At 46.3% G+C, this 15,598-nt stretch overlaps 1 protein-coding gene across 3 annotated transcripts in view; it reads right to left on the bottom strand.

Moving 5' to 3' along the window:
- The window catches only part of Zfyve26 (zinc finger FYVE-type containing 26), a 59,683-nt gene that overhangs the window by 14,474 nt on the left and 29,611 nt on the right, over positions 1 to 15,598 (bottom strand). For all 3 annotated transcript variants that reach the window (XM_041658417.1, XM_041658418.1, XM_041658419.1), the window contains exons 23-32: positions 14,505 to 14,609; positions 13,060 to 13,182; positions 12,540 to 12,716; positions 10,418 to 10,664; positions 9,455 to 9,562; positions 6,431 to 6,594; positions 5,155 to 5,291; positions 3,263 to 3,294; positions 2,269 to 2,405; positions 799 to 1,019 (exon numbers count right to left, since the gene is read on the bottom strand). In XM_041658417.1, the coding sequence (XP_041514351.1) occupies positions 799 to 1,019; positions 2,269 to 2,405; positions 3,263 to 3,294; positions 5,155 to 5,291; positions 6,431 to 6,594; positions 9,455 to 9,562; positions 10,418 to 10,664; positions 12,540 to 12,716; positions 13,060 to 13,182; positions 14,505 to 14,609 (1,451 nt within the window). The remainder of the gene's footprint in view (positions 1 to 798; positions 1,020 to 2,268; positions 2,406 to 3,262; positions 3,295 to 5,154; positions 5,292 to 6,430; positions 6,595 to 9,454; positions 9,563 to 10,417; positions 10,665 to 12,539; positions 12,717 to 13,059; positions 13,183 to 14,504; positions 14,610 to 15,598) is intronic.

Genomic DNA, 15,598 nt, shown 5'->3' with positions numbered 1-15,598 from the left:
ATCAGAAGCATCTGGTTTGTATGGCGATAGACAGGACAGAGGAGTCCTCTCCTATGGATAAACTGACAAGAAATCATCATAATGAAGGTATATGAATGCAGGGTGGGGCATAAAGAAGGTGTGATTTGAAATCAGTGCTGTAAACCATCCAGGAAGCCCATGACTGCTTGCAGGGGTGAGAACCCTGCTGAGTGAGGGCTTCCTTGATCTCTGCCACCTCCAGAGGCCCATAGGGCTTAGCAGTGGCTGTCTGAGGTGACGGAGTGGGCCTGTGCCTGAGGGAGGCATTTATGCTTCAGAGGGCTTCCTGCCCCTGGATCCCGAAGCTGTTGGGACTGGTGCTGGACTCACTTCATGAGTCAGGGATCTGGGTGGATGGATAAGCAAGGAATTGAGAGTCTTCATGTCAGTTTAATGAGGGGAGTCAAAGCAGGTTCAGTTCCCGCCTCCACGGTCCTGCCCTGACTTCCTTCTATGATGGACTATGATGTGGAACTGTATGCTGGATGCGCCCTTGTCCCCCAGAATTGCTTTTACACATGTTGTCTTGTCATAGTAATAGAAAGCAGATGAACACCTGTTTTTGAGGACTTTGGGAAAGAAAAGGACACAGGTTGACCGAGGGTGAGGACGACTACCTGTGATTAAGGGACTTATATTTCATCAACATTAAATCAGACGCATGTCGGCGTGTCTTGTCAGAGACGATGGGAAGATGGAAAGCCATAGGGGGTCACAAGAGGAAGCCAGACAAAAGGCCGCACCCCGGTAAGAGAACGGAGGCTCGCTTCTGTGTACCTGTCACAGAGAGCCAGGTCCTGGCTTCGGCCGGCCTTGACGAACATCATCTTAGCGCTGAAGAGCAGCTGCTTCATGATGTCTATGAGCAGCCCCGCGTCCAGCTCCGGGTTGGTGAGGCCCTTGGACAGCTTGCAGCAGTGCTCGATCAGCTGGTGGCCACAGGCAACGCTGTCTCGGTGCAGGTTCAGGATGGCAATGCACAGGGAGGCGCTGGGGGCCTGATCAGGGGCAGGGGAGGGAGAAAGAGACAGTGAATTTAGGGACCAGAGCAGTTCAGCAGAAACCACCATTCCCCTTTAAAGGCTGGAAACCACTGCGAGAGGAAGCTGGACACATCACAGCAGGGCAGAAGCAGAGCTGGCCGCATTTCAGAAGCTCAACCTTCCACGGCTGTGCTAGGCTGTGTCACACTGCGTCAAGGTCTTTCTACATAGCCCTGGTCAGCCAGGAACTCACTTCCTACTTCTTGACAGTATCCACAGGTGGCCGCCTTTTCCTGGTCTCCTGCTCCTCAGTTGCAATATCACTTATCTGTGACTTAGATGACCACAGTGACCTCAAGTCCTGAACATGCTGTGCTGCTGCCAGATCAACATCCATAAAGCACCCTTGTGAAATTCCTAGGTGCTTCTACTATCACACAGTCATTTCTTACCGTCAGCTTCATAGCTTTATACATAAATCGTCTTTCTCAATCTTACCACCTTACCCCTTACTTCATCAGTGCTGTCTTCGGATGCCCTCATCATGCCCTGTGATTTTTGGACTCAGTGCCTTTGCTTGGATATTTAGCAATATGGGCCCACGAGTGTGTTGTTGTTGTATGAGTGTGTGTGTTGTGTTCATGCAAATGTGTAAAGGTGTGCATGCATTTATGTGTGCATGTGTGTGTCGAGGCCAGAGGTTGATATTGGATATTTTTGAATAGTTTTCTAGCTTTTTTTTTTTTTTTTTTTTTTTTTTGACTCAGGGATTCTCACTGAACCTGGAACTTGATGATTCAGCTAGAACCTGCTAGGCAGCAGGCCCCAGGGTCTGCCTGCCTTTGCCTCTTTGGTGCTGGGACTATATAGGCACCTGTTGCTGCATCTGGTTTATATGTGGATGCTGGGGATTCAAACGCAGGTCCTCATGCCTGCACAGAAAGCACTTTACCACCTGCTGAGCTATCTCCCCAGTCCCCGCACAGTTCAGTTTTGTGCTCTATCTTTCCCCTGTCCTCGACACTCCCCTTCCACCGCATTTTCCACATTTCTCTGACTGTGCACTTACCCTTCTTTCTGGTTTCTTCCTGTACATTCCCCGAGATGTTCCTTCTCTTCTGCCTAACTGGTTTACTTGTTTTGGCTCTCATATAATTGTATAGCAAGCAAGGACCAGACTGTAGTTATCCATCTCTGTATTCCCTGTTCTACTATCAGACGTCATAAAGAAACTTAAGTGACCGTAACACTTTATTGTTATTACCTGCTCATAGTAAAATTCACTCCGGACCAGCTCGTTCTCTTCCTCATTTAGACTCAAGATCCACTCTACCTCCGTGGCTTTGGGGACTCGCACCACAGCTGAATATGGAGGGCTTTCATTCTTTGAGCTGTCTGAAACTAAGAAGAGAGCCGTCAATCACATGCCAGTCACTGGCTGGCCATGCAGCCTGATAAGCTAGTGCGTCACGAGCACATATTTACCTACTATCTAAGAGTCCCTTTCCCCCTCCTTGCTCCCTTTTCTTTCCTTTTTAAAAGATTTATTTAATTGTTTGTGTGCGTGCCTGCATGAGTTTATGTGTACCATGTGTGTGCATGTACCAGCAGAGGCCAGAAGGGGGCATCAGATCTTCTGGAGTTAGGAGTCATTGGCAATTGTGTATCACTGAGTTTGGGTGCTGGGCACCAAACCTGGGCCCTCTGCAAGAGCGGTAAATGTTCTTAACCGCTAAGCCATTTTTGTAGTAACTTCCTCACTTTTTGTTTTCTTTAGGAAACCTCATTAGATACTTCAAGTCCTCTTCCCCAAGCATAGGTTGGGGACAAATGTCACAGTATTTGTGACATGACTGATGCTTCACACAGAAAGCCTGAAAGACATGGCTCAAACGTTGGATACTCCAAACACTAACCTGCTATGGAAAGACATTGGTTAAATTGCTAACAGTGATAATCTCAGGGTAAGGACAAGGCATTGGATGATGGGGCAGTGGAGGATGGGAGCTGTGGTGAGGTAGATGGGGTAGCCTACTAAAAGATAAGCACCAAATCCATTGGTTGTTGGCCTTCCCAGGGTTGGAAGCTAATGGGCCTAGATAAAGGTTAATATGAAGAATGTCGAGGGAAACAGCTGATACAAAAGCCAAGATTTCTCTTTGGTGAATTCACCAAGAGGACTGAGTTGCCATATGGCTATCAGCTGAGAGCCAACTCTAGCACATAACAGAGCCACAGAGAATGGGATCAGGCCTTACCTTCTGACTGGCATGGGCTCTCCTCTGGTACACTAGAAGCAGAAAGAAAAACAAAACTCCTCAACCATTGCTTCTCTGTTTTGAGCTTAGTGAATGACATTTGGTTGATCAGTCACTGGTCAGGGAATTAATGGCACATTGACTCTTGCTCTCCCACACTGGTCACAACCATCTCTTACCATGCTCTGTCCATTTTATCACTTACATATCCACTTAAATGCCCCCGCCGCTCTGTGTCTGAGGGGGATCTCATCATTTTTCTGTAATAACTTTCTTTGACTTTTACAGCCTGGCCTCTACTTGCAGCTGCAGCAAGATTTTAAGAATTCAAATCTGGTCCCATTCCGCTCCTGCTGAAGAACCCTTCCGAAGCTGCTCTGGCTGAAAGAATTCTACATTCACAGTTCAGGAGAAAGGCCCTTGAGACCTTCCCTGACTGCCTCTTTAATGATCTCCTTTCATTCATGACTTGTACTCAAGTCGTAAAGGTCCTATTGCTCCACCACCAGCTCTGGTCAACTTCTACCGGTGCCACCAAGGGCCACGTTTAAAATGAGTACAAGGAACATGCTGGCCGACCTCAGTCCATCATGGCACCAGGGAGCAAGCCCAAGTCTTATGCCAGTGTTCAAGTCTTCCGGGTTTGGCTGCCAGCTTTAAGGACAGGATCCACTGATCAGAACCCTAGCCTGTCATCCACCTACTCACAGCTCCTCAAATGGTCGATTTCTTTTCTCTTTCCTCCGCCTGTGATGTGCCTCTCTGACCTCTGGGCAGGTACTCCCCCCGCTTCCCATTTTTAGTTTTTTTCCTACCAACTCCTCATTCTCTAAGATTCATTTCCTGGGGTCCCCTCCAGGACACTCTCCTGCCTATCTGGGCCAATCTGTGTGTATAGTCACCACTGTACTTATCCAATCATTCCTAGTGTTTATTAGCTCTCTCCCTAGTAAAATGGGGGAATTACTAGTAATTCCTAGTGATGGAACTACTGCAGAGTGACTGCTGGCCAAAGAATTCCCATCAGTACTGACTGCTCACTAAACCCCATAAGGACAGTGTTTGGATAATCCCTGTCCTACCCCTGGCAGGGAAAGGCAGAGAGTGTATGTTAGGGTTTCAGGAAATATACCATGTGTATGGCATGTCTTCCTTCCAATGCAGTCAATACTCATTGTGGCAAATAATCACCAAAATTGCTAAAGAGTAGAACACAGAATCTGGTTAAAGTCTGCTAAATAAAAGAAAATATGAAATCTAAAGTTAGGCTCCTTTTTATGGGGAATTTCCCCCAGATGCACTAGGAGCCTTACACTCCACACCCTCACTCTGAAGCGTAGAAAAAAAACCCTCAAAGCAACCATGAGTCAGCAAGCACTGTCTTCATCCATCTGTCTTGCCAGAAGGAGGGATGGTTTCTGAAATTTATCTGGAGGCTAACTATATGCAAGAAAGTGTAAGGGCTTGTCATAAGTAACAAGTCAAGACGACTACTCAGTTGGAGCCGGAGCAAATGAGCCCAGATGCTCGGCAGGTGTGGACACGTTGTCTTGAATCCGGCTGGAGCCACATGAATCAGGAGTGACCAGGAAACAGGAGAGGTGGCCAGGTGAGATGGTGACCTCGCTGTGTGGAAGGGCTGAGGACTGAAGTGTCTTGATTTCTGAGAAACCAGCCTGTAAGAACTTCCTTCTCATCCCTACTTCCTGTCTAGAAGTTTCTCTGACAGGGTAAGCATTTCACAGCACAGCCAACGACACAGTCAGCATGCACATTAAACCCAACACCCCTGCGAGTGTAACAGGTTCAAAACACCGCATAGTGGGCATGCTAGCCGTGTAAGGAGAGAACAGTGGTCCATGACAGTGTGGGTCCTGTTGCAAGACACTCACTCTTTGTTGTAGTAACCGTAGCACTGGTCACACACGCGTGTAGGGTTTTCTCGGCAGCCTTCCACCACCATCTTCTTGGTGGAGCAGGGGCCACACACTAGCCGCCCACAGCGGCGACAGTGATGACGTCTGTTAAACTGAGGAAAGGGAAGAGATGAAAGAGGGATTGTCGCCCAGACATTGATACTTGGTTTGGGGCAACCATGGCTCATCAGGAATACCAGGCGCTTGGGTTTTCACTGAGAATGAGCACACTAGCCCTTGTCCTCAGAAAGGTCACATTTAGGACTGGGGATTTAGCTTAGCACAAGGCCCTAGGTTTGATACTTAACACCTCCCCCTCCCCCATACACACGAAAGAAAAGAAAAAACAAAACAAATGAAAGCCTTTCAAACTGACATTTTAAGGTATTATTCAGCTGAGGGACAGATATTCCAAGTCCTGGGCAGTCTGCAACCCACAGCTCTTGACAAGGGTTGCTTCTGCATGGACACTCTAGAAAGCAACAGAGAAGGTGGGCTTGGTGGCTCACCTCGATAATCCCACCACTTGGGAGACCGAGGCAGGAGGACTGCTGAGAGTCTGAGGCCACTCTAGGCTACATACACAGTGAGTTCTAAGCCAGTCTGAAATATAGCAAAACCTAGGAGGGGACTCCAGAGTCCTGCTCTCCCGACCATTTGGCAAAATGGCTGCTGAGCTCCTTCTGAATATGGCCATAATGCTGGGGGGGGGGGGGGCTGGAGACAGGGGAAACAGGATGCTGGAACACTGACGAAGCACAGCTGAGGGCTTCTAGGAGCTTACATCTCCTTCTGTGTGGACAGCAGAAGCTTCGCTGACTAGAGCTAACTGTCATCATTAGCACATTCCGTGTTTGGTAACCCAAGTAAAAATTTGAAAATTCAATCAGGAAGAAGAGCTTTGCTTAGCCAGTCTTCTTTCTCCTGAGGTAGCATATATAACTACTACCAGGCCTCTGTCTTACTGTGAAAGACAGGAACTAACTATGAGATCGCTAAAGACTTGGTGACTCCTGTCTATATTATTCGATGAGAACGACAAGAATTTCTATAACTTAAGGCTATTTGAGGATGTCTACTACATGAATGGACCCTGGGAAAACACTGAGGCCAGGTTAAAGGCAGACCCAGCTGTAGGTCTGGTGACCTGAAACCATCACGATCCTCTTGGGGACAGATGACTGTGTACTCAAGCGCACATGCTGGCCCTCTGCTTTCTCTCCCTGGAGTGCTGCTGAGGAAGGCTGCTCACCATTGTGAAGCGCTCTCTGCAACACACCATGCAGGTGCTTTCAGTCTCATCAGGGACCCACTGATCCCTGGCAGGCGGTGCTTCTGGGGGCACAAACTCCAGTGGTGGCTGAGTCTGCGGGGAAGCCCTTTCCTTAGGACTGGGGGAACGGACTAAGGCACTTCCTGGAGAAAGAAGTCAGAGAAAAAGCTGGTAAGTGAAGAGGAAAGACTAAATGTTACTGTTTTACAAGGCTCCCCTGGAGTGATAGAGCCAGTTGATAATCAGAGGCTCCTTGAGTCACAAAAGAAAGACAGGGACACCGTATGTCCCTCCACTGGCCATGTACAACAAAAATCTATCAGATACAATTAATAAAAATCACTGAGCCTTGGGGAGGCAGTGACGGGTCAGTGCTTGCTGACAAACCTAAAGACCTGGGCTTGATCCCCAGGATCCATATTGGTAGAAGGAGAGAACTGACTCCTGCAAATTGACCTCGACACATGTGTTACGGCAAGTCATTCAATAATTTAACAAGGAAAGTAAATGTAATTTAAAAATACTGAGTCCACATGGAGATAAGCAATAGATCTAACTACCAGTGCATCAAAAACTTAGGGGATGCAGACTCTCATTGTCATAAAGAAAAAGTCAGCAAAATCTAGCATGTGGGGTACGGGTGGTAGCACACAGCTGTGACCCTAACACTCAGGAGACAGAGGCAGAATGATCTCTGAATCTGTGGATAACCTGGTCTACAGGGCTAGTTCCAGGACAGCCAGGGCTACACAGAGAAACCCTATTTAAAAAAAAATGAAGGAAGGAAGGAAGGAAGGAAAGAAAGAAAGAAAGAAAGAAAAAAGGAAGGAAGAAAAAGAAATCCAACACATGGGATAAATGGCCTAGTTTTCTCCATGAAGAGGTAGACTGACCAATTAATTAAGACAGACATGAGAGATACTTTAGCGAAATGTCACGCATGGATGTTATTTGGAATTGAATTTAGAATCAAAACAACTATAAACAAACAAACAACATTATGTGTTGTATATATACATTATGTGTGTATGACTGAGGGTATTTCAATATTGGCTAGATATTTGATAACATTCATTAATTTGTGCTTAAGTCCAATAAAAGCATTGTGGTTTGATTTTTTTAAAAAGGATTTTATTTTATTTCACATTATATGCATGTCTGTGTGTCTATGTGTGGGCATGCGCACATGTGAGGGCAAGTGCCACAGGATCCAGAAGAGGGTGCTAACTCCCCTGCAGCTGGAGTTACCACCAGTTGTGAGTCACCCAGTGTGGGTTCTGGGAATGGAGCTTGGATCTTTTGTAACAGTAATACATGTTCTACTGAGTCAGCTCTCCAGCCCCCAGTGGTTGGATACTGTAAAAGCATTTGCCTTTTGGGAATTTATAACAACGTTCCTACAAGTGAAATAATGTCTATCTGAGATTTACTGGGAAACAACCCATTAGAAGGATAGGCAGATGAAACAAGAAAGCACACACACACACAGACAGACACACAGACACACACACCCACACCAAAGCTGCTCAGGCGGCCTCACACAGATGCACAAAGCTGTTTAGATCCCCAGAGTCTGGGTCCTCCATTCAGGTCTGCTGATATTGTGAAGCGCGGCCAGGAAACAACAGGGTCTTTGCTTTACGGTATCTAATGAGATTTCTTATGGCTTCTTATTGCCTAGAAGAGCAATTTCACCACCAGCAGAAACAGAAGAGAACAGAAAACACAGTGCTTTTCAGCAGCACCCAGAGTTCGGCTCTCCTCACTGTTTGGCCAAACAACAGCTGAACCTTTTCTGAATAAGGGCCATTGTGCAGTGGGCTGGAGACTGGGAAGGAAGGGTGCTGAAAACGGCGGCGAGCAAAGCAGAATTGAGGCCTGCAAGGAGCTTGTCCCTTGTGCGGGCAACGAAATCTTCATGAGGGCTAAATCTAGCTAATCCTCATCATGAACAGATTCTGTATTTACAGCGCCATCTATTCACTCAATGTGTAACTTCAGAATCGATACTCTTGTGCTGGTTGGTTGTCATCTTGGCACAAGCTAGAGTCACGTGGGGAACCTTGGTTGGAGAACTGCCTCCATCAGACTGCCTATGGGCATGCATGTCTGCAGGATTTTTTCTTAATTAATAATGGATGGTGTGTGTGTGTGTGAGAGAACACACTGTGCCACCCCTGGGCAGAGTTCTGGGCTGTATAAGCAAGCTGAGGAAGCCGTGGGGAGCAAGCCAGTACACAGCGTTCCTCCATGATCTCTGCTTCAGTTCCTGTACCACTTCCTCCAGTGATGACCAGCTACCTGGAGGAGTAAGGTAAAGAAACCCCTTCCTTCCTCCTCAATCTGCTTTGGGGGAGTATTTTATCATTGCGTTAGAATCAAACTAAGACACCTCAAAATCGACACTCCCACGGCGTCCACAGCTACTTATGGACGTGTCTAGACTGGAGAGATTGTTTTCCAGTCACCCGACATTCAGGTTCTCAGTAGAGGCTGACTAAGGTTCTTGTCTCAGCTCTCACGTGGTGGTGACAAAGGGTCTGGAGATAGTAGGGGACAGGGCAGGGCTGGGCAAGCAACTGGTTCCATACAGAGGGACAGATTTGGAATTCCACATGGGAACTTGTTGGTGAGGCAAGTCACTTCTGAGCCTCTTCTTCTCTCGTGAGACAAAGAATGCAGAATCTACTAGAATGGATGACTTTGTTGGATTTTAATAGGATAATCTAAGTGAGGTGTGTGTGTTGTATGTGTGTGTGTATGTGTGTCTGTACACATGCTCATATGCATATTGTTCCCTCCTCTTGGAGCAACAGTTCACGGCTCACTGATTCGGTGATTGCAGGGGCTTTTTATAGACACATTGTCACAGATAATGAGAGTCAACTGTACGCTGAATCTACTGGGAAGTACCATGCTAGCATAAATTATGAAAATGAAGACTCTCTTAAGTGGGAATGAGGGAAGTGAGGGAATGAGACAGTCAGACTAAGAAGTTCTTACCAGGAGCAGCAGCAGCAGCAGCAGCAGAGAACTCAGCTGATGATGATCTAGACAAGGTCTCAGAGTCTGAAGCTTGCTGGACGAGCTCCTGGAGGTGGATCACAGAATCTGTCGAGAGAGAAAGAGCTGACAAAACACTGGCCTACTACACACATCTTTTTTCTCATGCTACACGTCAAGTGCAAACCAGTTTTAATTTTGCTGGTTGTGGCATCATGAGTATATTCAATATACATAGAATAGTAAAAGAACTTCTAAGCTGGCTGGTGGATGGCAGCACATGCCTTTAATCGCAGCACTCAGGAAGCAGAGATAGGCAGATCTCTGTGAGTTTGAGGTCAGCCTGATCTACAGAGCAAGTTCCAGGACAACCAGGGCTACACACAGAGAAACCCTGTCTTGAAAAACCAAAACCAAACAAACAAAAACAAAAAAAACTTCTAAGCCAAAGATACATCCTTTTCAAATTTCACAAAAAACAAAACAAAACAAAAAAAGACACCAAGCCATGTTTAAGATGCATGAAACAATGGAGTATGTTTTTTTCAAGACAAATCTAAAAATGCCCAGAGAGATGTGGAAGACACTTAAATGATGCCCCTGGAGGATGGGAGCTGGCCAGAAGCTTCACCTAGACTAGTTTCTTTTTCTTCATTCTAGAAGAAGTTGAATCAGCTCACAGGCAACTGATATCCATGACGCTGGAAATGAAGCATACCCCACTAAAAATGATGGCACTTATGAGGCCACCGTCAAGGCAGACAGATTTTCTCAGCAATGTCTGGTTTTTCACCCCTTAGGATCATCATGCATGTAGTATTTGGCCCTTCTCCTAAGTTCCAGATCCTGCCGAAATAACAAAGAACCATATCTCCCTTTCAGTTAGTAAGGAAAGGGAGGAGACAGAACCCAAGAGTAGCAAGGCATTTCTTCTTAAGTGTCAAATTGTTGTCAGCCAGTCACCTGATCGTTTTCCCCTCAGAAGGTACGGGAGGTCCAGGGCTTTCCCTGCATATTTGAAGAGCAGTGAGTCAACCTCATCCAGGGTGAAGCCGATCTCCTGTCCGGTCATCAGCTGGTGTAGAGTCTGCACAGCCATGGTGGCCCAGTCCACCTTCATATTCATCAGCAGCTGCTCTAACATGAGCAGAGGACTGGAGGACAAGTGGGCATAGCTGGCCCGGTGCTGCTCGGGCAGGGTCAGAAGAACCTGTTTGCAGAGGAGAGTCAAGAAATAGTATACAAGTATATGAGCAATGGGATCTTGCTTTTCTTGCAGGGAAGTGGAAGGGCCACAGAGACAGAGCCCTGATGCGGCTAGCTAGGGGTCATTAGGGAAGCAAGGCTGAACTTCTAAGTCTTCCGTGTGACAACCAAGAAGTGTCCTAAGGACTTTGACCTAGACAAGTGGTTGCTGATCTTTTTCTGCAAGGAGTAAGAGAGTAAATGTTTTAGATTTTAGGCCCTTAGCCTATTCAGTTCCGCCAATGTTGCATGAAAGCAAGCACAGGCGAATATTTAAATGGACATATGAATGGGCGTATCCTGTTTCAATACACCTTGACTTATAAAAACAGCCTGAGGACTAGATCTGGCCTCCAGGCATGGTTGAGCTTTGCCTAACCCATGCTATCATTCTATGAGAGCTCTGAGTTAGAATGAACAACATAAGATGAAGCTAGTAGGCTGCCCAATGCCGGCAGCTCCAGGGTCCTAATCTTAAAGGTGGATCCAAATGTTCTTTAGTGGTCATCTGTGAGGTCTGAGATATGGTCACTCTTCTGTCCTGCTCACTGCCATTTCCCCCAACTAATTAAGTGACAAGGGTCAAAAGGAAGAGCTGAGCACAGTGGACAGCACCTGACCCTCAGCAGACAGAAGGCGGAGGATTGGGAACAATATCAGCTATGTAGTGAGTTTGAAGCCAGCCTGGGCTACATGAGACTGTGGCTCCAAAACCAAATGGACAGAGAGCTAAAACCCAACAACCCCCAAATTCCCACAATAGAATAAAATAAAATTAAAAAAGAAAAAAACAACCTCTCAAATAAGGCTGTGCCGATGAATTTCTTGGCACTTGTTCTGTTTGTGGGCAGTGTATATGAAAAGTCAGAAGAACTAGAAAAGAGTTGAGGGTCCCCTCTCTCCAAACCCTGGGTAGCTGGATTAATTAGTCTTGTTTGTAATATCTTCTATTGGTGTCTCTAACCTATTTTCTCATAGAATCACTGAGAAAAAGGACCCTCTTCCATGAGAAGAAACTAGTTTATCATGCAGTAGTTTTAATTTTAGATTTATGTGTGCATGTGTGTGTGTACCTGATTGTCTATCATGCACTACACGCATGTGGAGGCCAGAAGAGGGCATCCAACCCTTTGGAATAACAGGTTGTTGCGTGCTGTCTCACATGGGTGCTGGGAACTGAACCCAGGTCCTTTGTAAGGGCAGCCAATGCTCTTAACCACTGAGCCATCTCTCCAGCCCCTCAAGCAGTTTTAAAGGTGTACATTCAAATCTGTTTGGAAGAGAAGTAGTTCCTACCCATGACCACTTTTAATAGGCCTGGTGTGAAAGTCAACTACCAATATTTTTTTTTTTTTAAAGATTTATTTATTATATACAGTATTCTCAGTATTCTGTCTACAGGCCAGAAGAGGGCACCATATCTCATTACAGATGGTTGTGAGCCACCATGTGGTTGCTGGGAACTGAACTCAGGACCTTTGGAAGAGCAGGCAGTGCTCTTAACCGCTGAGCCATCTCTCCAGCCCAACTACCAATATTTTTAAAAAGGCCAGCGATCTTAATGTATGGTCAGGCTTGAGAAACAATGATATAGCATGTACCATAGAAAGCACAAGGACAGCTTGAGAGAACTGGGCAAATCTCTCTCTGGAGGATGTGCAGAAAGACTGCGACAAATCCTATTAGGACAAGGTGAGCTACCAGGTTAGGTTTTTACACAGCACAGGCCAAGGGCGGCAGGTGTCTGGCACAAGAGCCGAGGCAAGGGCAGATTCTGAGGTGGAAGTGAGGCCAGCAGTCCCCACTTCGAGTGTCATTTTCTCAAACCTTTCCTCCTCACCTTAGATCCCATGTACAGTGCCCGGATTTCACGGTGTCGGTCGGTGGTCAGTTCTCCATAGAAGTGGGAGGTGAGGTAGTTGGCCAAGAAGTGTGAAGTGGCTAAGCTAGGGTGCTGGTCAAGGGACCTCTCTGTGATCTCAAGGCACATGGTGCGATCAGGGATTCGTTGCAGGAGCTGCAGCAGAGGGTACAGAAGGAGGTGAGACCTGCAGAGCTCTCACGCCAGCCTTGTGTGGTGGGAGAAGATAATATAGAGGCTCATTTACTTGGGGCTAATTGTCTTTCTCCACTCATTTGTTGCCGCCCCCATACTTAACCAATGAGTTGTGGTAGGACCCAGAGGCTCCCCCTGGCACCTAAGGTAGATCCGGGCACCTAGTTCAAGTGAGTGTAAGCGGTTTATGAAGCATGGAAGTCTGCAATCACAAACACTGTGCAGAGGATTCAGTAGGAAAAAAAGCTACCTGAGGATGAACCTCGGCTCTCCCCCATAGAAAGGATAAAGACTCAAAGCGTACCTGAAGAGCCTTCTCATGCTCTCTTCTTTCTAGCAGGTGGAGAAGATGTTGATGGTGCAGATTTATCAGATGCTCCCTTGAAATGGAGTATAGACAGCCCCACTCCTCACATAGTTCATACTCCTGGAAGGAAATATACGCCTTCAATAAATTCCTTTAAATTACTAGTGGTCAGGGCTGAGAGATGGCTCAGCAGTTAAGAGCATTGGCTGCTCTTTCAGAGGACTTGGGTTCAATTCTCAGTATGTACATGACAGCTCACAACTATCTGTACCTCGAGTTCCAGGATCTGGCACCCTCACACAGACATACACATAGGCAAAACACCAATGTACACAAAATAAAAATAAGTAAGTCTCTAAAAAAATTTACTGTCATTTTTTTATTTTTTTGAGACAGTTTTTCTGTGTAGATTTGGAGCCTGTTCTGGAAGTGGATCTGTAGACCAGGCTGGCCATGAACTCAGAGATCTAAAAGGTGCCACTGCTGCCTGGCTTAACATTCTCTTTGTTGTCATTGTGTTGCTCTTGTTGTTGAGACAGGGTCTCTCTATTATATAGCTCTGGCTGCCCTGGAACTTACTATATAGACAAGGAGAGCCTGAAACTTGAATAAATCCACCTGCCTCTGCTTCCTGAGTGTTGGGATTAAAGGTGTGTACCACTACATCCAGCTTTATAACATTGTCTAGCATCCCTCTCTGTGCCTCTGCCTTGGTTTGCCTTGTCTGACTCTGGGCTAAGTTTTGCCACTTGATATTTTACATCACAGCCACCTGGGATGTATCTTACATTGCCTTCCCCCCTAAAATGTGAGTCACTCAAGGGCAAGGACTAAGCTTATTAATCTTTGTCTTACCACCTTTCTGCACAGTGCCCACCAATATTCTAAATGTTTCCTGAATGAAGGACGACAGTTTGAATGAGCCTCTACATTTTGAATTATATGTATTGGCCTCTTAAAAGGCTGATTCATTTCTATTAGTGCCAAAATGGACAACAAAGACAGGAAAGAGATTCTCATTCATGACCAATCATGAATAAGATACCATCCTAGTGGCACACACAGACAGACACACACACACACAAAGTGGACAATATAAAGAATTGGCAAGGGTATGGAACAACTAGAAGTAGGAGCGAGAATTGACATGTGATTTGATGAGAGACTTGACTTCATCCTAGTAAGAAGGATGCTCATGATGAAGAGCGTCCATGTAGAAACATTCTGCACACAGTGTACAAAATCCCACATGGGAATGCCATGGTGACGTGTTATTCTCTCTATCTCCCTGTGTTTTGGCAAATCTCACAATTAAAAGAAGGAAAAATGATACTGTAGTTAGAGAATCTGTGGACATCGATACCTGCAAAGGACTCTATCTACACACCAGCTAAGGTGGTATGGTTCGGGGAGGAAGATGAATCCATCCTGGAAAACGGTACCTGTGCTTCCAGAATCATGTTCATGACAGACGATGAGTCTTCAGTACAGCAGCTCCTCAGGGTCTGCCAGTCAGCCCACACTGGGGGATCCTGCAAACCTAGGACCTAAGGAAAGATGAGCAAACCATAAACTACCTGGCAGCTTCTCCCCCGAGAACAAATCATCTGCATGCCCACAAGAAAAGAGCTATCCCTCGGCCGGGCGGTGGTGGCACACGCCTTTAATCCCAGCACTTGGGAGGCAGAGGCAGGCGGATCTCTGTGAGTTCGAGACCAGCCTGGTCTACAAGAGCTAGTTCCAGGACAGCCTCCAAAACCACAGAGAAACCCTGTCTCAAAAAAAAAAAAAAAAAAAAAAAGAAAAGAGCTATCCCTTGAACTCTGCCCCAGACTCAGGCTGTTTGGATTTTTCAGAAAAGAGGGGGAAGAAAGCAAATGGACAAGAGTCGTTTGGTGACAATAAACCTCTTCAGAAGTAAAATCGGGGGGGAGTCTGACCAGCAGTCAGGACAAGAGGTTCTCAGAGGTTCAAAGCCTGTCCAACATCCTGAGGTCATCTGTCCCAAGTTTCTCTACCTCAACACTCTACCCAAGGAGTTCTTCCAGCCTGACCCATGAATCATCATCCTCCCTGCAGCATTTGAGCTCAGGATGAAAACTGTTCAAGAGGCATGGAAAGGAAACCTTCCCTCCTTGCCATGTTCACCTTGCCTGGTGAGCCCCAGGCTCAGTTCCAGGCCACAGGGGAAAGCTCTCATATACTATATACTGGTTATACAGCCGGATGCCCTGAGTCCATCTCCCTGAGCCTCCTCAACTTGGATAGAACCCACCCCATAAGATTCTTTCACTGTTGAAAGATTCAAAATGGTTCTGGAAATTAGCCGAGCTTTAGAAATAATATTTAAGAACAGACACGACGTAAGTAGAATTTATACAAAAGCTCGTTCATGCAAGTGAAAATACCTCTGTGGACATTACAACACCATCCCAGCATGAATTTTACTACTATCTTTCCTCAATGCAAATGCATTTAAAACAATAAGAGAAACCACACAGAGCTAGACAAGAGGCCTCCTTTCATTCATGTAAGA

Source organism: Microtus oregoni, unplaced genomic scaffold (genome assembly GCF_018167655.1).
Source record: "Microtus oregoni isolate MIOR12 unplaced genomic scaffold, Mior012 000009F_ref0000495, whole genome shotgun sequence".
Classification (NCBI taxonomy): domain Eukaryota; kingdom Metazoa; phylum Chordata; class Mammalia; order Rodentia; family Cricetidae; genus Microtus; species Microtus oregoni.
Note: the sequence above shows the minus strand (reverse complement) of the source record. Positions and strands in the feature narration are given on the sequence as shown.